General features: G+C 42.5%; 2 protein-coding genes across 2 annotated transcripts in view; one reads left to right on the top strand and one right to left on the bottom strand.

Annotated features, from left to right (window-relative positions):
• The window catches only part of ATP6V0A4 (ATPase H+ transporting V0 subunit a4), a 45,625-nt gene extending 22,682 nt beyond the window's left edge, over positions 1–22,943 (top strand). Inside the window, exons 11-21 of the mRNA XM_077468764.1 lie at positions 412–562; positions 2,677–2,816; positions 6,436–6,593; positions 8,766–8,859; positions 8,943–9,061; positions 9,150–9,366; positions 10,373–10,480; positions 14,955–15,092; positions 17,487–17,604; positions 20,122–20,293; positions 22,755–22,943. Of these exons, the coding sequence (XP_077324890.1) occupies positions 412–562; positions 2,677–2,816; positions 6,436–6,593; positions 8,766–8,859; positions 8,943–9,061; positions 9,150–9,366; positions 10,373–10,480; positions 14,955–15,092; positions 17,487–17,604; positions 20,122–20,293; positions 22,755–22,848 (1,509 nt within the window). The 3' untranslated portion in view covers positions 22,849–22,943. The remainder of the gene's footprint in view (positions 1–411; positions 563–2,676; positions 2,817–6,435; positions 6,594–8,765; positions 8,860–8,942; positions 9,062–9,149; positions 9,367–10,372; positions 10,481–14,954; positions 15,093–17,486; positions 17,605–20,121; positions 20,294–22,754) is intronic.
• TMEM213 (transmembrane protein 213) overlaps positions 1–23,772 on the bottom strand; it is a 67,373-nt gene that overhangs the window by 35,635 nt on the left and 7,966 nt on the right. The window lies entirely within an intron of this gene.

The following is a 23,772-nucleotide window of genomic DNA, read 5'->3' as shown; positions in this document are numbered from 1 at the left end:
AAGAAAAGGTGGAAACCCTGCTCAAGATGGTAGGAATGGGGCCCTGCAGAACACGTGAAAAGGTCCCATTGTGGGATAGTAATAAAGGGGATCAATGGAAAGGGCCCTGGGCTCAGAGGCAAGGGGGGGGGGTCAGTGGGGGCCTTCATGTTTTTTGCACTGGGGCCCTGAAGGTTCTAGTTACGCCTCTGATATAATTTTATGTGGAGAGCGGTGAAGTCGCTCCTGCATAATATAACTTAAATCTGGAGAGTTTTGATGTCACTTCTGTATCTTATAACGTATATCTGGAGAGCAGTGATGTCACTCCTGTATGATATAACATATCCGGAGAGCAGAGATGTCACATGACTCAATGTGAGCTCTTTCTATACCAAAACCTTTGATTCACATATCTTGTTCTCATTTTAGGAACGCAGCGGTTCCACAATTGCTCCCATTCTTACCAACATTCCCACCAAGATGGAGCCTCCGACCTTCAACCGCATTAACAAATTCACTTCTGGATTTCAGAACATTGTTGATGCCTATGGAGTTGGGAACTACAGAGAGATGAACCCAAGTGAGACCAAAACTGTAAAATGTTGGGAAAAAAAAATCTCTGAAAACCTTTTAGGATTCTGCCCTTATTGTGATATGTGAGATTCCTCAATGGTATAATCTGTGGACTCTACTAGGATAATTCTGTTAGTGTCATTAAAACTGAACACATAACCCCAGTGAAACATCATTCACCAGCTTTCTGTTACCAAAAATACATTAACAAAAATCACCATTCCTCTGAAAATCATACACATGTGGAATGAATTAAAAAATGAGTAGCTATATGTAGTCATCCTTGCTATTAATTATGTCAATAGTGGGGACAGGTCAAGAACCAACACACCCCATGCTGACTCCTAGGGTGGCACAAACACAAATTTATCGGTTCACCCGAGGCCGGCCATAGACAGATTGAATGAAATTTGCTTGATTACCCCTATCAACACAGACAGGGTTGCCAAGGGAATCCCTCCCACTGGGCCACTGTGTTCTCCTGGAGGGGGCAGGAAAATCCAACCCCGCTGGTTAAAGACCGTGATTATTGCTAGTGGTTATAACAGCCGCTTGCAATAATCGCATGTAAAATCTGGCAGGCTGGTTGTTCCCAAGTTGATTGATTGTTCAACTTGGGTACATTCAGCGTGCCCATGCATGGTTCGAATCACGGCTGTTACCTGCTGAAGCGACCAAGATTGGAACCGTCTATGGCAGGCTTTAGGCTTATCTGCATACTTCCCACTTATTCATTTACAAAACATCCACTCCCACTGCAAGACTGAATTCATCTATTAGTTGTTGTGCAATAGCTCACAACATCAAATTTCTGATGATCACAGCTGAATTAAAAACATATCTAATGACTTAAATAATGTGAGCATTAAAGGATTGGGATAGCACCTGCATAAGTGCCCCTATAGTAAGTGGCTTGCTATGGGGGCACTCGGAGAAGAGGAGGAGCGGAGACTGCCGGTGGAGGACCCCAGAAGAGGAGGTAAGTGGCCGCTCTGTGCAAAGCCATTGCACAGAAAAGGTAAATATAACATCTTTTTTATTTTAGGGAAAAAAAGGAAGGTATACAACCACTTTAACCACTTGCCGACCAGCTCACGCCGATATACATTGGCAGAATTGCTGTCCTGGTAAACTGATGCACCTGTGCGTCAGTCCATAAAAGCAGGATAGCACGTGCGCGCCCGCCACAGGAGCTTGCCCGCGGGTCCCATGGACTCGATGTCTGTTGGGGGCCCACGATCGCAGCGAGTAGAGGCAGAACATGGAACTGGCTATGTAAACGGGTATTTCCTCGTTCTGCCTAGTGACATGTCAGGGATCTACTGCTCCCAGTGATTGGGAACCATGATCTTTGTCATGTTTCAGTAAGCCCACCCACCCCCTTCAGTTAGAACACACTGTGGGAACACACTTAACCCCTTAAGCGCTCCCTAATGTTAACCCCTTCCCTGCCAGTGTCATTTTTACATTGATCAGTGCATTTATATAGCACTGATCAATGTAATAATGTCACTGGTCCCCTAAAAGTGTAATTTGGGGTCAGATTTGTCTGCCGCAATGTCGCAGTCCTGCTAAAAATCGCAGATCGCCACCATTACCAGTAAAAATAATAAAAAAATTAACAAAAGTCCCTAAATTGTTCCCGTAGTTTGTAGACACGATAACTTTTGCGAAAACCAATCAATATATGCTGATTGCGATTTTTTAAATCAAAAATATGTAGAAGAATATATATCAGCCTAAACTGATGATTAAATTCGTTTTTTTAGATTTTTTTTTTTTTTTTAATTGTCGCTTTTTATTGTTTATAGCACAAAAAATAAAAACCGCAGAGGTGATCAAATACCACCAAAAGAAAGCTCCAATTTTGTTGGGGTACAGCGTCGCACGACCACAGAATTGTCAGTTAGAGCGACGCAGTGCCGTATCGCAAAAAATGCTCTGGTCATTAAAGGGGTAAAACCTTCAGGGGCTGAAGTGGTTAATAAAAGGATGTTCTTTCTCTTTTGAAGTGAATACATGTTCTCTTAAAGTTAGGTGGATAGATCATAAATAGTTTCTTTTTACATTTATTTCTGTAGCCTACTATTGCCCTCTACTAAAAAATAATGTTTGTTGCAGCCCCCTACACCATCATCACCTTCCCCTTCCTCTTCGCGGTCATGTTCGGTGATTGCGGTCACGGCCTGGTTATGCTCGGATTTGCATCCTGGATGATTTGGAAAGAGAAACAGCTTCTGGCTTCTAAAGTTGACAATGAGGTGAGATTCAATAATACATTTTTCCCAATTTATCTAACAAGCTAAAATGGTACATTTTTAATTGATCGGTAGAAATTATGTAAAGGTTTTTTGACCTTTTGTTAACCCTTCTACTCGCCAACTGTATTTTAAAGAAAGATCTTTCTTTTCGTTACTTGTACTTCCTGGGTTACATTTTAACACGCACATTTGCTGTAGGTTGTTTCCAACTGTTTCTGATAGATTTCACTAATAACGTTTAGAAAATCGTCATGAGGGTTCATTTTTTTGCAATAATTCTTTGCATTTCGGGAATCTAAATGAGCCCACTAACATTTTGAAAGTCAAACGATCAAGCGTATTGATTGTTTTGCGAACCATTTTCTAACCATGTATGGCGACCATAAGATCTGAATGTACAAAACATATATACATTTTATGTGAAGTGCTGTGTAAATTGATGTGAGAATTGTAATGCCGCGTACATGCGGTCGGACATTCTGACAACAAAATCCTGGGATTTTTTTCCGACGGATGCTGGCTTAAGCTTGTCTTGCATACACACGGTCGCACAAATGTTGTCGGAAATTCCGATCGTCCAATGCGGTGACGTAGGAGATGTACAACGAGCCGAGAAAAATTTAGTTCAATAGCCAGTGTGGCTCTTCTGCTTGATTCCGAGCATGCGTGGAACTTTGTGCTTCGGAATTGTGTACACATAATCGGAATTTCCGACAACTGATTTTGTTGTCGGAAAATTTGAGAACCAGCTCTCAAATTTTTTGTTGTCGGAAATTCAGACAAAAAATTTCCGATGGAGCCTACACACGGTCGGAATTTCCGACAACAAACTCCTATCGAACATTTGTTGTAGGAAAATCCGATCGTGTGTACGCGGCATAAGAATAATAAGGCTTGTGCTGTATAGCAGTTATGAATGTTAGGTTGGCACAATTGTATAGTACAGTCCGCTGTTGTCTCCCAGGTGCACTTATTATTTAGCCACTTCAGCTCTTGTACTAGTACACACACTATGGACCGAAACAATTTTTACATGTTATTTGGAAACATTTATTTGGAAATAACCTTGTCATCATTATTTAAGAAAACATAGTAATACATACATTGGTTTTTTTTTGTTTGCTTTTTTTTTTTTTTAACTAGGCTTTCTTTTTTTAATATTGGTTTGCAAAAATGATTGTATTATCTATGTAATATACAGGCAAAAATACATAAAAAATTATATCAATTTAGTGTTTGTTTTAATGCCCTGTACACACGGTCTGACTTTCCGACGGAAAATGTGCGATTGGATCATGTTGTCGAAATTCCGATTGTGTGTGGGCTCTATCGGACTTTTTCTGTTGGAATTTCAGACACACAACGTTTGAGAGCTGGATCACGATCCGATCGCTTAAATTCCGATCGTGTGTAGACAATTCCGCCGCACAAAGTGCCATGCATGATTAGGAAAAATGACAAGATGAAAGCTGTTGGCTACTGGCCTGTTTACAGTCACGCCGTACGTGATCTATGTCACCGCGTTCAGAACGATCAGATTTTCTGACAACTTTGTGCGACCGTGTGTATGCAAGACAAGTTTGGGCCAAAATCCATCGGGAAAAAAACAACGGATTTTGTCGTCGGAATGTCCAACGGTGTGTACAGGGCATAAGGAAAATTGCTTTTATGTACAAAGAAAAATTATAATTTTTTTCTGTAATTTGTCTTGTCTGAAATTACATTTCTGATACAAAGCAAGGCAGCATTATTTGCAAATTTAAAAAAACAAAAAAACTTTTTTTTAATTTTGTACATTTTCTTGTTGTGTGACACTGAAAAAAGTAAACACAATTTATGAAAATAAAACATAAATATTAAAGCGGTGCTCCGCTTGTTTGCGCCATTTCCCCCCCACCCTCCGCTGCCACATTTAGGGTGAAAAACCTTCTGTGCTGCAGATCCCCCCCCCTCCCTTATACTTACCTGATTCCAGTCTGATCCAGAGATGTGCACGGGAGCAGCAGGTCACACAGTACAGAATGATTCCCCAGCTTATGGCCCTTATAAGTGATCTTCCAGGGGCTCTCAGTCTAATGCTGCTTACACACTACCACTTTCCAGCAGAAATGGTCCGACAGAACCATTTAATCGGATATTCCGATCTTGTGTGGGCTTTTTTCTGATTTTTTTTTTTATTCTGACGGACCTAGAAATAGAACATGTTTTAAATCTTTCCAAAGGAATCAATTCCTATTGGGAAAACCGTTCGTCTGTATGCTGTTCCGACGGATCAAAAACGATCAAAGGGCATCTATTGGCTACTGGCTATTGAACTTCCTTTTCTAGTCCCGTCGTACGTCATTGCGTTCTAAACGATCCGACTTTGGTGTGATTGTGTGTAGGCAAGTCCTTTTGAGTGGAACTCCGTCGGAAAGACTGTCAGAGTTTATTCTGACGGAAAGTCCGGTTGTGTGTACGCAGCATCAGTCTCAGGGGCTCAGTCCTGTGCGGGTGGTACCTGGCGCCTGGCCAGCAGTCCTGGGAGCAGATGACAGTGGGGGCGGTAAGACACACAGTAGAAGTTATGCTCTGCTCACGCATGGCAGCAGCTTCCTTTGGGCATTTCTTACACATCTGGCACTGGAGGGCAGCCACCTTGCTCTGCTGATAGGACCCGTTGTAGCTGCACCGATTCTTGGTGATGCTGCAGCACTCCTGATCCTCCTGGAGAAGGGAGCTGTGACAATGCTGGCAGGTCAGACACTAGTGCTAGGGAGGGAGGAACAGGTTAAGAGGTCGGTGCGGGGTGGGTATATCCAAGAGAAGATCTGTACCTTGTTCTGGGATTTATGATGACGCCCCTCTCAATGCGGCACCCATGGCACATGTCCTCCCCTACCCCCCCTTTAGATTCACCCCTTCAGGTACCCACTCCCACTTCAGCCCCCCTTTTCCTTCCCCTGCCGCCGGGCCATTCACAATGTGCAGCGTGCTTTGAACATGAACAGTGAGGAACGGGCATCCAAAAATAATAGCTAATGTGACAAGAGGAAGTAGGAGTCAATAAGGGCTGATTAGCGTTAACCGTGGGTTCATAAGGGTTAAATAGAAACATATTTGATTTGAAAAAAAAATATTTGCAAGGTTTCTTTAAGTGATACAATATGCAGATTGAAGGTCACACCTTTTATCTGCATATACTGTAAATTAAATACTTAATGCAACAATACATTGTAACATTTATTTACTCAATTACACTTTTAGAGTATAATTTTACACAAGAATGGCTGCATTTTTTTTCACAGCCCCTCCTGCTGTTTAATACTAAAGTCTAGAAGGATCTAGAAAAAAATCTACAGTACTAGGACTCTTAGATAATATTAGTTTTTGTGTATCTGTTTTATGGTGTTCTACAGACTGCAAATCTTTTTTCCAGCCGCTATTCAGATAAATTTTCTAAAATTAAGGGAAGGAGATGCCCAAGAGGAATCATTAGTGGATGGTACTATTGTGTGTAATGGCTAGCTGGAGAACATTATTAGATGCTGACACCATCTTTTGTATGTGATGCATCACTGCGTCACCTACACTCATTGAACAGTTTAACATCTAATGCTTTTTCTCCTTACATCTCCAGATCTGGAACACATTTTTCGGAGGGCGATACCTGATCTTCCTGATGAGTATTTTCTCCATTTACACTGGCTTCATCTATAATGACTGCTTCTCCAAATCCTTTAACATGTTTGGCTCTTCCTGGTCTGTTCGACCCATGTTCACTAGAGGCAACTGGACGTAAGCATCTACTACATCTATGGGTCATACCATAAACAGAGACACAGGGGTCGGTCGTTCCATGTACGCGGTCAGACTGGCATAGGTAGGGTCATTCCATCCAGAACTGGTATTTCAGTATTTGGTGGAAGTTGGAGATTTGGGGAATCCAGTAGTGACATCTTTGTGCTTGAGTCTAAGATCTACATGTAATTTATTTTAAATTGAGAATACAACAGGGATCACTGCAAGGTATGCAGCCCACCATACCCTACCAATACTGAAATATCACATTAGAATAGCCTGAACTATTTAAACAATACCATTCATGAGTAGACATCCTCAGTATTCATCTGAATAGTCTTAAGCTGGCCATACACCTATAGATTTTCTGCAGATTTTCTATGGTTAGATGGAAAAAGTGGGAGATTCCTCCATCCACACAGTTTACCGAACATGGAGAAATCTGTTGCACTTTTTCCATCTAACCATAGAAAATCTGCAGATAATCTATAGGTGTATGGCCATCTTAACTTGTGAAAGAATTACAGTATACTGTATGTTCGGCGGACAATCCGGCCGTGTGTATGCCAGTCCGCCGTACTTTTGAAATGAGCGGACTTTTCCCGCCCGGAGAAAAGTCTGCTCATTTCGAACGGGTCTCCAGGTAGGCGGGGCCCGCGAAGGAGACGTCGCTGGCCCCGCCGCCTGGTATGGACTTAAAGGGGAACCCCAACGCGAAAAAAAATCGGCGTGGGGGTCCCCCCAGGTCCACATCAGACCCTTGTCCGAGCACGCTACCCGGCCGGCCAGGAAAGTGGGGGAACAATCGAGCGGCCCCCCCTCCTGAGCCGTACCAGGCCGCGTGCCCTCAACATGGGGGTGCCTTGGGGAAGGGGGGGCCCCCCCACCCCAAAGCACCTTGTCCCCATGTTGATGAGGACAAGGGCCTCTTCCCGACAACCCTGGCCGTTGGTTGTCGGGGTCTGCGGGTGGGGGGCTTATCGGAATCCGGGAGCCCCCTTTAATAAGGGGGCCCCAGATACCGGCCCCCCACCCTATGTGAATCAGTATGGGGCAGAAGAACCGAAGAGGGGGACAAGACCCCCGAAGTCGGAAGAAGAGGCCGGCGGCGAGGAAGAAAGCCGGGCTCCTCCGCTAGCAAAAGAGCTACAAGAAGATAGCGGAGGAGTCCGGCGAGAAGACCCCCGAAGACGGAAGACCCCCGGAGCTGTGCAATAAACTATTTTATCTTGTGTGTTGTGTTTTTTTTTGTACTTTTATTTTACAGGTGAATGGGTAGGGGTACATTGTACCCCATACTCATTCACATAGGGTGGGGGGCCGGTATCCGGGGCCCCCTTATTAAAGGGGGCTCCCGGATTCCGATAAGCCCCCCGCCCGCAGACCCCGACAACCAACGGCCAGGGTTGTCGGGAAGAGGCCCTTGTCCTCATCAACATGGGGACAAGGTGCTTTGGGGTGGGGGGGGCCGTGCGGCCCCCCTTCCCCAAGGCACCCCCCATGTTGAGGGCACGCGGCCTGGTACGGCTCAGGAGGGGGGGCCGCTCACTCGTCCCCCCCTTTCCTGGCCGTCCGGGTAGCGTGCTCGGACAAGGGTCTGATGTGGACCCCCACGCCAATTTTTTTCGACGTTGGGGTTCCCATTTAAGTCCATACCAGGCGGCACGGCCAGCAACGTCTCCTTCGCGGGCCCTTCCTACCTGGAGACGCGCTCGAAATGAGCGGGCTTTCCTCCGCGTGTGTGGGCGAGTCCGTTCATTTCAAAAGTAGGGCGGATAGTACGGCGGACTTAGTACGCTGTATTAGTCCGCTGAAAAAGTGCCGTGTGTGGGCAAGTAACCCTTTCGGAAAGTCCGACGTACAGTCTGGCAGGAAGTCCGCCAGACTAAGTACGTCGGACAGACGGCTACGTGTGTACGCGGCTTTAGCCATCCTAAGCACTGACAAATGAGTGTGTTATTGTAAATTTGGCCGTATTTGGTTATTCAAAGTTGAAGGGAACTGATTGTGCATCTTGCAGCATTTGCACCTACTTTTTTGAGTAACAGAGGATTTTGGGATAGAATTCAAAATTCTCTGTCCAGCAGTTCCATTCTCCTTCATCCTCCTCTGATTGCACTAGCTTTGTAGAGAAGTACATATTTTGAATGACATTGTCTTTCTCCTCAGAGTTGATCTGCTCCATCAGGCAACTGACCTAGAGCTAGACCCAGCAGTGCCCGGGGTCTTCTCTGGGAACCCCTATCCCTTCGGCATCGACCCGGTAAGTGCTTTTCCTGTCTCTCCAGAAGCTTTGCAGATGAACTGAATTTCTTTCTGATCTGGAGTCCTTTTCTCTTAATTCAGATTTGGAATATTGCCAAGAACAAGCTGACCTTCCTAAATTCCTATAAGATGAAGATGTCTGTAGTTGTAGGGATCACTCAGATGGTGTTTGGTGTCATGCTCGGCCTCATAAATCACATGTAGGTTTGGTTCAGCAAACACCAAATTTTCAAGGTCAGCAAAAACTGCCAACGTTTGTTACATTCTCTCGTTTTATTCCCTTTTCAGAAACTTCAGGAATCACATGAACATCTTCCTACAGTTCATCCCGGAGATTATTTTCATCCTTTGCCTCTTTGGGTACCTGGTCTTCATGGTCATCTTTAAATGGTGTACATACAATGCGAACAACTCAAATATTGCTCCCAGCATCCTCATCCACTTCATTAATATGTTCCTCTTCAACTACAATGACCCGACCAATCCTCCACTCTATGAGCACCAGGTGACTGGTCCTGTGACTTTTGATTTGTCTTGTATAGTTATACAGTTCACTTAAAAAGTATTATGAGAATGGAAAAACATTACAGCAGATTTGATGTTAGATAGCATGTCTTCTTGTCTGTTTAGGATAATGTCATACAGGTTCTTTTGATAGCCACCCACCTACTGATGTTTATGTTGACAGGAAATTGGCATCTTAAACTTCAGTCTTTTTTCCTTTAGTAAATCAACCCCTATAAGCCTGTGTGAGGACCCTTATGTTGAATGGTATGACTGTTACTCAGCTCTGCCAGCACAGAGCACTGGAAGGGGAGAGCAGGAAGCAGCATTTTCACTTTTTCAGAGATATAAGTGTTTTAAGGAATTTCAAAGCCATAAATTGCTTCAATCGTAATGCTCCACAGGACTAAAAAAATAAAAAAATAAAAATAAAAAAAAATCTGATACTTTACCTGGGTTTTAAAGGTTAAGTTCACTTTCATGCACCAATGGATTTATTTTATACACACAAGTGAATTGGTGACAATAGTGAATCCTTCTCTATCTTCCCTCCTTCTTGGCCAGCTCCATTAGCGCCATTTCCATTATACATAGACAGGAGCTTCTGCTGTGCAGCCTCTTTAGATAACCCATAGTATAGGGATACTCCAGACCTCCAGCTGTTACAGAACTACAAGTCCCATGGGGCATAGCAAGACTCTGACAGCCACAAGCATGGCACTCAGAGGCATGATGGGACTTGTAGTGTTGCAACAGCTGGAGGTCCGCTAATTGCATATCCCTGCCATAGTACTTTGGTTTAAAAAAAAATACCCTAAACCATTATAGTTTACCTTTAATGGTAGAGTAAGCATTCAGCCAGTAGACCAAACTCCCATTCTACATGCTTCTTTAAGGTTAGTTACTTACTAGACACTAGTCAGGATAAGGATGATTTTTGCACCCATACATTAAGATTTGATCTGTTATGTATGAACTCAACTCACCAGCTTTATGTTTTCTTCCAGAAAGAGGTACAGAGTTTCCTGGTGATATTTGCATTGATTGCCGTTCCCTGGATGTTGCTGATTAAACCATTCGTCCTCAGAGCCAATCACCTGAAAGCCCAACGCCAGGTAAGTGGCAAATGCTCCTGACAAACCAGCAAATAGCATTTTTTAAAAGTGCAGCTGGATTTTTGCTACAAATTCTTCACATAATAAAGAGCCCCAGAACCAAAATGTTGTAATTTTCGTAAATGTATCTATCTACAGTGCCTTGCGAAAGTATTCGGCCCCCTTGAACTTTTCAACCTTTTGCCACATTTCAGGCTTCAAACATAAAGATATCAAATTAATTTTTTTTTGTGAAGAATCACCAACAAGTGGGACACAATTGTGAAGTGGAACGAAATCTATTGGATATTTTAAACTTTTTTAGCAAATAAAAAACTGAAAAGTGGTGAGTGCAAAATTATTCGGCCCCTTTACTTTCAGTGCAGCAAACTCACTCCAGAAGTTCAGCGAGGATCTCTGAATGATCCAATGTTGTCCTAAATGACTGATGGTGATAAATAGAATCCACCTGTGTGTAATCAAGTCTCTGTATAAATGCACCTGCTCTGTGATAGTCTCAGGGTTCTGTTGAAAGCGCAGAGAGCATCATGAAGACCAAGGAACATACCAGGCAGGTCTGTAATACTGTTGCGGAGAAGTTTAAAGCCAGATTTGGATACAAAAAGATTTCCCAAGCTTTAAACATCCCAAGGAGCACTGTGCAAGTGATCATTTTGAAATGGAAGGAGTATCAGACCACTGCAAATCTACCAAGACCTGGCCGTCCCTCTAAACTTTCAGCTCAGACAAGGAGAAGACTGATCAGAGATGCAGCCAAGAGGCCCATGATCACTCTGGATGAACTGCAGAGAACTACAGCTGAGGTGGGAGAGTCTGTCCATAGGACAACAATCAGTCGTACACTGCACAAATCTGTCCTTTATGGAAGAGTGGCAAGAAGAAAGCCATTTCTCAAAGATATCCATAAAAAGTCTTGTCTAAAGTTTGCCACAAGCCACCTGGGAGACACACCAAACATGTGGAAGAAGGTGCTCTGGTCAGATGAAACCAAAATCGAACTTTTTGCCCACAATGCAAAACGATATGTTTGGCGTAAAAGCAACACAGCTCATCACCCTCAACACACCATCCCCACTGTCAAACATGGTGGTGGCAGCATCATGGTTTGGGCCTGCTTTTCTTCAGCAGGGACAGGGAAGATGGTTAAAATTGAGGGGAAAATGGATGCAGCCAAATACAGGACCATTCTGGATGAGCTGTTGGAGTCTGCAAAAGATCTGAAACTGGGACGGAGATTTATCTTCCAACAAGACAATGATCCCAAACATACAGCAAAATCTACAAAGGAATGGTTCACAAATAAACGTATCCAGGTGTTAGAATGGCCAAGTCAAAGTCCAGACCTGAATCCAATCGAGAATCTGTGGAAAGAGCTGAAAACTGCTGTTCACAAACGCTCTCCATCCAACCTCACTGAGCTCGAGCTGTTTTGCAAGGAAAAATGGGCAAGAATTTCAGTCTCTCGATGTGCAAAACTGATAGAGACATACCCCAAACGACTTGCAGCTGTAATCACAGCAAAAGGTGGCTCTACAAAGTATTAACGCAAGGGGGCTGAATAATTTTGCACGCCCCACTTTTCATTTTTTTATTAGTTAAAAAAGTTTCAAAAATCCAATAGATTTCGTTCCACTTCACAATTGTGTCCCACTTGTTGGTGATTCTTCACAAAAAATTAAAATGTTATATCTTTATGTTTGAAGCCTGAAATGTGGCAAAAGGTTGAAAAGTTCAAGGGGGCCGAATACTTTCGCAAGGCACTGTATATATATATATATATATATATATATAAATAAAAGTTTGAATATGCAAAGTGTATCTAAGGCCAAAGTTATAAATAAAGTCCTTTCTCTCTGAACAGAGCAAAACATTAACCATCCAGCAGATGGTGTCATTGTGCTATGCGTTTTGCTTTTCAATGAGAAAGTTGTATAAGATATTATTGTAGTTCTTTTTTTTTATTATAATTAAAGTGTATCTGCTGGGGAGATTTCTCCCCATTGATTGATTCCTGTCCTGGAGAAACAGAAAGAGAAGAAATCTCTCCAAATTGAGAGAAAATCACCTCTAAGCTTACCATTCATTCATCTTTTTTTTTTTTTGTTCAATCAGTGGGTTGAACAAAAAAAAGAAATTACCTGATATCCCCCCCCCCCCCTATCCAAAAACACAATGTGGATGAGTAGATCGCTCTTGTGGTGCTATTGTGTTCTGAAGGTAGGGAGCCTCCCCACTGTTAGAACATACTGATCAGTGTTGCCACCTATTGCTTATAGAAAAAAACGGACAGGCAGGTTGTGTAGAAGTCAATGTACAACCAGCCTCCCCATACATAGATCGAAATTCGGTTGAACCAGCTGAAATTTGATCCATGTATGGCCCCCGGGAGATTCAAAGTCAAAGATATTCCTGCTCTAGTGACAGCTTTAACAAATTTTGATGCCAAAGGGAAATGGAAAAAAAAGTAACTAGATAAACCTCTCCAAGAAAAAAAAGAGAAGAATTGAAAAATAAATCAAAAAAGTTATTTCCTTTCAGAGTTATATGAAGTTCCGGATTCAATTTTCATCCTCAGTAAATAATCAATTACTGTGTTGAGAACAAAATTGCCAGAAATTATTTTCTATTTTTTTTATTTTTTTTTTGAGAATTGTGAATGTTTTTGAATAAAAAAAGAAAATGATAATTTCCAGTCTTGTTGAAATTGAGTGAAATTCAGAACTAGTGTTGCTTTATAAAAAGCTAAAAATTCCCAGAAAAAGAACTTCCAAAAAAAATAGAAATACAGTGAGAGAAAAAACAATTTGATCCCCTGCTGATTTTGTACATTTGCCCACTGACACAGAAATGATCAGTCTATCATGTTAATGGTAGTTTTATTTCAACAGTGAGAGAATAACAACAAAAGTATCCAGAAAAATGCATTTCAAAAAAATTATAAATTGATTTGCATTTTAATGTTTGAAATCAGTATTTGACCCCTTCATAAAACATGACTTAGTACTTGTGGCAAAACCCTTGTTGGCAATCACAGAGGTCAGACATTTCTTGTAGTTGGCCACCAGGTTTGCACACATCTCAGGAGGGATTTTGTCCCATTCTTCATTGCAGATCCTCTCCAAGTCATTAAGGTTTTCGAGGCTGATGTTTGGTGAGTCAAACCTTCAGCTCCCTCCACATCATTTCTATCGGATTGATGTCTGGTGATGGGCTAGGCCACTCCAGGACTTTAGTGTTCTTCTTCTTGAGCCACTCCTTTGTTGCCTTGGCTGTGTGTTTTGGGTCATTGTCATGCTGGAATACCCATCCACTACCCATTTTCAATGCCCTTGCTAAGGGAAGAAGATTTGATAGTACATGGCTCTGTCCATCATCTCTTTGATGCTGTGAAGTTGTCCTGTCACCTTACCAGAAAAAACACCCCCAAAGCATAATGTTTCCACCTCCATGTTTCATGGTAGGGATGGTGGTCATACGCATCATAGGCAGCATTCCTCCTCCTCCAAACATGGCGAGTAGAGTTGATGCCAAAGAGCTCAATTTTGGTCTCATCGACCACAACACTCTCATCCATTTCTCCTCTGAATCATTCAGATGTTCACAGACAGGCCTGTACATGTGCTTTCTTGAGCAGAGGGGCCTTGTGGGTGCTGCAGGATTCCAGTCCTTCATGGCATAGTGTGTTAACAATTTTTTTCTTGGTGACTACGGTCCCTGCTGCCTTAAAATCATTGACAAAAAATCTCCTGTGTAGTTCTTGGCTGATTCCTCACCATTCTCATGATCTTATTATAGTCCACTAGGTGCAATATTGCTTGGAGCCCCAGACCAAGAGAGATTGATAGTTATTTTGTGTTTCTTTTGTGCGAATAATCACACCAAATGTTCTCACCCTCTCACCAAGCTACTTGGTGATGGACTTGTAGCCCATTCCAGCCTTGTGTAGGTCTACAATCTTGTCCCTGACATCCTTGGACAGCTCTTTGGTCTTGGCCATGGTGGAGAGATTGTAATCTGATTGATTGCTTCTGTGGACAGGTGTCTTTTATACAGGTAACAAGCTGAGATTAGGAGCACTCCTTTTTAAGAGAGTGCTCCTAATCTCAGCTTGTTACCTGTATCGAAGACATCTGGGAGCTGGAAATCTTGCTTATTTATAGGGGATCAAATACTTAATTCACTCATTAAAATGCAAATTCATTTTTTACTTTTTTTTAAATGCATTTTTCAGGTTTTTTTGTTATTCTGTCTCTCACTGTTAAAATAAACCTACCATTAAAATTATAGACTGATCCTTTCTTTGTCAGTGGTCAAACATCCAAAATCATCAGGGGATCAAATACTTTTTTCCCTCACTGTATAGCAATTTCCACCTTTATCAGTCGGCCCATAAGTCCTTTGCTTCTTGTCAACTAGAATATAAGGTACAGAGAGGTGAACAAGCTCCTAACATATTCTCATTACTCTCCCACAGCTTCAGTCTACTTCCATCCCCGAGGATCATATGGAGATCGCAGACATGGAGAACTCGCAGTCCAATCACTCCAAGGTAGAAAAGAAGGAGGAGCACGGAGGAGGTCATGGAGGAGGACACGGGGAGCATGGAGAAGAGGTACACATTCTGGGGGTGTGATGGATAGATTGGATATTACAGAAAATGTTCCCATATCTCTGTATATACAAAAATATAAACCTTAATAGGAAAATCAACCTGATCTTAAGAATACTTTGTTGAGATCAATGACTATTGTCACAGTTGACATTGCCAGCTGCTAGACAAAGGTCGCAGGAGCCCCTATCAAAATTTTCCAAGGGCCCTCAGTTGTGCCCTTGGATGTGGGTAAAGGTAAAACCTTAATCAGGTGTCTGTGCCCTCAGTTGGGAAAATTTTCCTCGCTTCCTGTCTTAGTGTTGGCCGTCACCAAGACAGGAAGGATGTATTTACCTATCAGGGAGCATTTAGAACCTAAAGAGATGTTCTTACCCTTAAAGTGTTATTAAACCCACAAAAGTAAAATTAGTGTGTATATGCAGTAAAGCATGCTTGTTATACTCACTGTGGAACCTAAGGGGTTAATCCCGGGCATTGTGTAAAAAGGCAGTGTGATCCTGTCTTCTCTGATCCTCCCCTTCTTCCACTGTCCCTAATACATCTCCTTATAGAACAGGGCCTTGGGGTGCACTCTGCACATACTCAGTTTGGTTTGTATTGTTAGAGAGTGTTTTTTTTCTTGGAAGGGTGTAGGTGACCAGCACAGGGCCAATCACAACTGTCCAGACTGGGGGTCAGGGGTCCTGCAGGCTGATAGGACAGTCAGATTAGAATGAAAATTCCTTCTACAATCTTTAACCAGACACTAATAGAAGTCACAAGCTGCTATATACTACTGATGAGAAAAGGTATTTAGTAGAGCTGCACGATTAATCATTAAAGTATTAGATTGCGATTCTTCCCTCCTTGTGATCTTAACAAAGCATTTTCCGGATTCTATGCAGAGTTCTCTGCTCACAGCTGACAGCTGTCTAAAGAAAAAAAAAAGCCCAGGCAGCCTGCCAAGTTAATGACAACATTGCTTAGACATAAGGAGAAACATTGTAACACTTTGTCCTTTTAGATCAAAGGGAAGGCCTGTAAATGAGGGAAGTTTAACCACTTAAAGACTAAATATATTTCTGACACTTGCTGCTTACAAGTTAAAATCAGTATTTTTTGCTACAAAATTACTTAGAACCCACAAACATTATATATATATATATATATATATATATTTTAGCAGAGACCCTAGAGAATAAAATAGAGGTTGTTGCAATATTTTATGTCACACTGTATTTGCGCAATGGTCTTTAAAACGCATTTTTTGGGGGAAAAAACACTTAATGAATTGATAAAAATCTAAACAGTAAAGTTAGCCCAATTTTTTTGTATAATGTGAAAGATGATGTTACACCGCGAGAATCGTGATCTTTATTTTAGGCAAAAAAATCCTGATTCTCATTTTGGCCAGAATCGTGCAGCTCTAGTATTTAGTAATTTTATATTTACTAAAATAATTGCATTTCCATGTTCTGTGTACTGTAGGAGACCAGATATAGTGAATGCAGGGTCCTGAGTTTAGTAACACTTTAAGCTAGCCATAAATTATACAATTTTCTTATTCAGTTTCCTTTAGATTTACCTTCAACTATGTAGTGCAGGGGCCTATCTGATTGCATACATATTTAAAGCAGTTTTAGTAAATTCTAAAATTGAATAACCCACTTCATTAAAAAAGGCAATATTTGTATGTCTGTGAAGTCTTTTGTTTTTTTCTTTATTTGCTTTACAAAAAAAATAAGGAACAAGGAGGACAATATTAAACAAAATGCCATTAGTAGATAAAGCACTGTGTTATTTTTATAGTAATATATGTGATATGTGCATAGAACTGCAAAATTGTGGTGGAGCATGCCTCCAAATTTTACATTAAGGCCTCATTTAGACATGCCGTTGGGGAAAGCGGTGTAAAAAGTGCAGTTGAGCTGCATGTTTTTACCACCCCCAGCTGACCCCAAGCTGCAATAGGCAGCGGTTTACATTCTGTGCTTGTGATGCTTCACTTTGTGTGTGTTATAAAACCTGCCCAGCATATAGCGGTCGGCAGGCAGCAAGCCTACTCGGGCGAATAGGCATATGGTTGCGGCACATTGTCAGCAAAAATGGGGTTAAAACGGGCGATAAGGAGGCATCACATCGCCTCCTCACTGCCTATCAATTGCTTCTGAAAAGTGATCCAGATGCGGATCGCCTTAGAGGAGAGATAGATTTGAATGTACGTCTAAATCTATAGGTTTGTTGTACTGCATATAATCAACAGATGGAGGGAGAGCATAGGTTGTTTTATTTTTATTTTTTTATTATATTCAACAGAACCTGTTGTGTATCTATTAAGGGTTCACTTAATTCCCTCCTTCAGAAAACACTAACAATAAATATGCAATAAAGCAAATTATTTTCTCTCTATTGCAGTTTGATTTTGGGGACATCTTTGTCCATCAAGCCATCCACACTATAGAGTACTGCTTGGGCTGCATCTCCAACACTGCATCCTATCTGCGCTTGTGGGCGCTCAGCCTGGCACACGCACGTAAGTTCTGTCTGTGGTCCTTCTCACATTTCTACTGTGTTAGATTTTTATCCTGCGTCCTGCCATCCGTTTCACATAATTCCTTATTCCAAGCAGAGGGTGACTATATCACCTATATGGGTTCATTCATATTCCCTTTAGATATACTGTAGGGTTTCTCTTGAGAAAGAAGGAAATCAAAAACTTTTTCTCATGCTGGAGGTTTGAACATTTATTTAGAAAAGAAGCGTTACAATATAAGGATTAAAAAGTAGAGCGATTGACTTGCACAGAGATCTTCATACAAGGCAAGTGTCAATCTGAGGGTCTGGCCTCTTGATGAAATGGAAGGCTTTAAGCTCCAATCCTTGACAGTTGCCATGCAGGACTTCCCACACATAACATATACACTATATTGTTAAAAGTATTGGAAAACCTGCCTTTACCCGCACATGAACTTTAATGGCATCCCAGTCTTAGTCCGTAGGGTTCAATATTGAGTTGGCCCACCCTTTGCAGCTATAACAACTTCAACTCTTCTGGGAAGGCTGTCCACAAGGGTGTCTATGGGAATGTTTGACCATTCTTCCAGAAGTGCATTTGTGAGGTCAGGCACTGATGTTGGTCAAGAAGCCCTTGCTCACAGTTGCCACTATAATTCATCCCAAAGGTGTTCTATCGGGTTGAGGTCAGGACTCTGTGCAGGCCAGTTAAGTTCCTCCACCCCAAAATCGCTCATCCATGTCTTTATGGACCTTGCTTTGTGCACTGATCCCAATCATTTGGTGGAGGGAGGATTATGGTGTGGAGTTGTATTTCAGGGGTTGGGCCTTGGCCCCTTAGTTCCAGTGAAGGGAACTCTTAAGGCATCAGCATACCAAGACATTTTGGACAATTTCAATCCCCTCTACTTTGTAGGAACAGTTTTGGGGATAGCCCCTTTCTGTTCCAACATGAATGCGCACCAGTGCACAAACAAGGGCTCAGTCTCAGGGCTCAGTCCTCAGGCTCTTGTATTTTGAACTGATACAATGAGGTTGGAACAAATTTGCTATTGAGCTGCAGCAGAGAAAAAAAACAGGTCACCTGCCCAGCCAGACAGGACTGTGTTGTGTGACAGAACTATTGCTGACATCCAAACCTATAAATATTGATTATCTGAAATAATGCAGATAAAGAGTTCTGCATCTCCCCAACTTTTTCAATCTGTATACTCCTAAGCCAGTAATTCAGAGGTCTAGTTCAGAAAATTTAGAGGATAGTTCAAGCAGACCTTCAGTCATCTTTTCATCTTTCCATCTATTAAATCTTCTGCCCTTGTTGTTTTAATTTTGGACAGTAAAACATTTTTTTTCTGCCAGTAAATACCTTATACAGCCCACTTACTGTTTCTTGTCTGATAAAAAGCTTAGGTTAATGACATCATGCACAGCTCACTCTCTCTCTTGTGAGAGTTTTCCGGTGGGGGGGGGGGGGGGTCATAAGAGGGCCAATGAGAGCTGCAGAGCTGGAGGTGTGCCTCTGTGTAAATCCAGGAAGTAAACAGGCAGCAGCTTCAGCTGCCCACAGTTAAAATGGTCGCAGCCAGACTTAGTGGAGGGAGATTTCTACAGCATTTTGGCATGTATAGAAATAATATGCAAAGTGGTTGGAGGGAAGCTTCAGAATGGCAAAGATGTTTTTATTACAAATTATGTGAGCAGACTGCAGTTCCTCTTTAATTCTAACAGCCAGAAAGCTAGTATTTTCACAAGTTTTCAGCAATGGAACCCCTCCATCTCATAACGGGTAACCTTTAAATAAAATATGTAGAAGTGAAAAAGGGATAGGGATTTTAACAGTGCAAAAATACTGATGAATTTATGATACCAAAGAGATTATGGTTTTACAATTTTATTATATTCAAAGTTAAAAAATGAATCAAAACATTATGACAAAAAAAAAACACAGAAAAATAGTGGTTAGACCGCCATTTTTCTGTGTTGTTTTTTTTTGTGATGTTTTTCTACCCGTGGAAAGGGGTGCCAATGATTTTGGGTTTTTCTCCAGTTAGGCCCCTTTCACACTGGGGCGGTGCGGGCGTCTGGGGTAAAGCGGCCCTAATTTTAGCGCCGCTTTGCCGTCATTTTAGCGGCGTATTAACTCCCGCTAGCGGCCGAAAAAGGTTAAAACTGCCCGCAAAGCGCTGCTACAGCGGCGCTCTGCCGGCGGTATAGCCGCACTGCCCCATTGATTTCAATGGGTAGGAGCAGTGAATACACCGCTCCTTCACCGCTCCAAAGATGCAACTTTTTTCACCTTCCTGCTAGCGCACCGCTCCAGTGTGGAAGCTGGAGGAGTGAAAGGGCTGGATTTTTTCAGGTGCTATACAGGCACTATTTTTAGCGCTGTAGCGCCTGACAAACGCTGCAGTGTGAAAGGGGCCATAGCGGACTAAAAATATATACTTTAAATAAAATGTTCTATTCTACCTAGCTGTTTGAAAAACCTAAGCAGTTTTATTCTATAATTTTCCCCATTATTTTTCTCTCATCATAGAGCTTTCTGAGGTCCTGTGGACAATGGTGATGCACATTGGCCTCGCTAACGCCGCCTATAGCGGTCTTATTGGCGTTTTCATCATTTTTGCTGTTTTTGCTGTTTTGACTGTGGCTATTCTGCTAGTCATGGAGGGGCTCTCTGCCTTCCTGCATGCCCTCCGTCTCCACTGGTAAGTCCTCCTTTAATTTATATAATGAGCATCTGCATCTGTCTTATAGATCCAACAGGAAGTAAGAGAAAATCTCTCCAAAATTAATGAAAATCCTCTCTTAAATTGATATTAAAGGCAAAAAAAAGATGCTTATAGCAGGACATACATGCTCTTGCTATTCGTTTTCAAAATTTCTCTTCTGTTCTTGATTCGCTGACTGTGCACCGGCCACGTTGGCCGACTTCAGGTATGTGCGTGCCCCCTGTGCCTGCCAGGATCTATTAGGCCTCACCAGAGTCTCAACTTCATGTGCACTCCCATTTAGAACTACAAACGTAAATGCAGCTGCCCCCAGTACTGCACACACCACAGACCGAGACAAAGAACCAAAGCCAAAACTCTCCTCCATAACAGTGATTGACAGCGGCTGCCAAGTCAGTAGCTTGTGTATCTTGCTCTGGCTTTGTGTGCGTCTCCAATGAGACTTTATAGGTTGGCTTTTCTCACACCCTGGATTGATTTGAATAAAATAGTGGAATACACGGGATGTATCAAAGGGGGTTAGTAAAAGTAGTTGTTAGAAGAGGCAACAAAGTCTTATCCAGCTGCATGCAGCTGCCATAAAACATACAGGAAATGCTGGACTTTGTAGTGGGAAAGCCCAGCACACTCTGTGAAGTGAGTGTCATGGGCAAGCCCTGTAATTACTGATTGTTTGTTAAAGGGTAACTCAACTTTCTTGGAAAATTGAAAAACAAAAAAACAATATAGCATATACAATTGCTACACAATAAATATTGTAATTGAATGCTCTGTCACTTTCTGTAAAATGCAATGCAATATGGCAACCTGGAGACATTCTGTACACAGATTGTGCACAACCCCCCCCCCCTCCCCCCCCCCCCCCCCCACACACACAGAAATATCCCTTCCTGCTTGTGTGATTGGCTAACTGTTTTTCACAGAAGTCTACACTAAGATGCAAGTCAAATTTTGGGCATCCTCTGCAACAAACATTCCATTCTTGTGCATGCTCCCAAAGGGAAATCACAGCTAAAGGGAAATAAGACCCTAGCACTTTCCTCATTAGAACCCTGTAAGTGCTGATTGATAATTATAAAGTCACTCCCATTCACATTCACTTTGTACACATGGACACAGACAAACAAACAGCTATTATCTCAAAATAACAAAAGGTAGGAATCTACACCCAGAGGGGAAGGTTTTTTTCTCAGCAAAAGTGGAGTTATTGTTTAATATTTCATGGAAATATGTTGTATTACAGATGTAAAACTTTCCTAAAGGGGTTGTAAACCCTTGTGTTTTTTCACCTTAAAGCGGGAGTCCACCGGGACTCCGCGTTTTTTTTTTTTTTTTTTTTTAAAGCCAGCAGCTACAAATACTGCAGCTGCTGACTTTTAAAATAGTGACACTTACCCGTCCAGCGCACCCGCGATGTCGGCACCCGAAGCCGATCTGTAGATGGTATGTCGGGTGCTGCCGCCGCCATCTTGGGTATGGGAATCAGGAAATGGAGCCTTTCGGCTTCATTTCCCGGTTCCCTACTGCGCATGCGCGAATCGCGCTGCGCAATAAGGACGGTCCCCGCTGCCTCTGGGATCTGTGTGTTTCCCAGCAGGCAGCGGGGCACTTGCGGAAAGGGGCGGGCACTTGCGGAAAGGGGCGTAATATACGCCCCTTTCCGCAGAGAGCTATCCCGGAAGTGGGTGCAGAATACCTGTACTGTACAGGTATCTGCACCCCCCTCCCCCCTGAAAGGTGCCAATTGTGGCGCCGGAGGGGGGGAGGGTTCCGATGAGCGGAGGTCCACTTTAGGGTGGACCTCCGCTTTAATGCATCCTAAGCATTAAGGTGAAAAAGCTTCTAGCAGTGACCGGCCCCCCAGACCCCTCCATTTTACTTACCCGAGCCCGTAATTCCCCCGGTGGAGACGCCCTCTCCCTATCTGCATGGGGTCCCGGCTCTTGATTGGATGGATTGATAACAGCGCAGCCAATGGCTCTGGCTGCTGTCAATCAAATCCAATTATGCGGGGTCAAGTCAGGCATTCGTGTCTATGGACGCAAATGCTCGACTCTGGAGTGTCCCCACAGGGTAACCCCCCCCCCAGGAGAGTGCTTCTCCTAGGTGGTTATCTGATGCGAGGAGGAGCTGCGAGAGCCGCCGAGGGACACCGGAAGAGGATGATCAGGGCCAATCTGTGCAAAATGAGCTGCACAGTGGAGGTAAGTATGACATGTTTGTTATTTAAAAAAAAAAAAAATAGGAAGGTTTACAATCACTTTAAATGTCATAAAACACCATATTACCCATTGTAGGATTTTTATTAGGTAATTTTCCTTATGTGCAATCTGCTTCATAATCTTGAAACAAGAAAGCTATAAGAATAGTGTAAAGTTAAAGCATCAATTGTATCACAGCATTACCTATGCCTCTGCTCTTCCTATTTTCCTTGCAGGGTGGAGTTCCAGAACAAGTTCTACCATGGAGGAGGTTATCTATTCACTCCATTCTCCTTCCAGCGCATCCTTGATGGAACAGCAGAAGAATAAGTTTGGGATCTCCCTGTGCAATAACCTGAACCAATGGCTGATAATAAACATGCATAAATTATTCACAATAAAATTGCTCTATATGAGAATCTGCAGATGTGTGTGTTCTTCTTCCTGTAAAGAATATCAGTCTAACTAAAACTATCTATTTTAGAAGAAGCACATTGTTTGACCATTATTTTGGTTCATCATTCCTGACATGTCACAATGTACAGCATCAGAATTATTGTTTAGAAAGGCTCCACCTTTTATCATTAAATAGCTGTACTTGAGCTCCAGTTAGTGACTTACAGTATACTAGGATGAGATACAAAAATAGGGAGCGCTTCTAAGAGTAGCCACTGTGTAGCCATCGGCTGGTGGTCACTGCTCTTGGCATCGGACAGCATAAAGGCTTGTAAGGAGGGGTCAGTACCCCTTTTAGTAAGGTCCCTCCCCTGGGTAGTTGGTAGGTGGAGTTAGAACCCTTTATAAACTGGAATGGGTGGAGTCTTAGTCAGACGAGTGTATGGGAACAGGTTACCTTTGACTTACAATGTGCAGGTTTGTACCCTTTGGGGCTAGGCTAACAAAAGACTCTGAGAAGGCCCATAATAGGAGGACTCATGGTAGGAAGAAGGTGGGAGAGCTGGCCAGACCTTGTGAGCTCAAAGTTAGTCCACTTAATAGAACTGTTCTGATGGTCTGTAGTATGACCTTGAAGAATCGACTATACAGAGTATTATGATCATGTTATCTCATAGTAAATGCTTCAATAGGCTATTCATGTGCACATTCTTTATTTAAGAAGATGAGCCTTAGGCCAGGAGAAAGTGAGTACTACATAGGAGGTGGTCTTCCAGCCTGGAGCTTGTGAGACTTAATATGGTGCAGTATCTCTAGCTATAGGTGCGTGCGTACCCTATCTGAAGAAGAAGCAAGGAG

Source organism: Lithobates pipiens, unplaced genomic scaffold (assembly GCF_037356315.1).
Source record: "Lithobates pipiens isolate NorthernLeopardFrog02 unplaced genomic scaffold, aLitPip1_a1.2 Scaffold_8, whole genome shotgun sequence".
In the NCBI taxonomy this organism is placed as follows: domain Eukaryota; kingdom Metazoa; phylum Chordata; class Amphibia; order Anura; family Ranidae; genus Lithobates; species Lithobates pipiens.
Note: the sequence above shows the minus strand (reverse complement) of the source record. Positions and strands in the feature narration are given on the sequence as shown.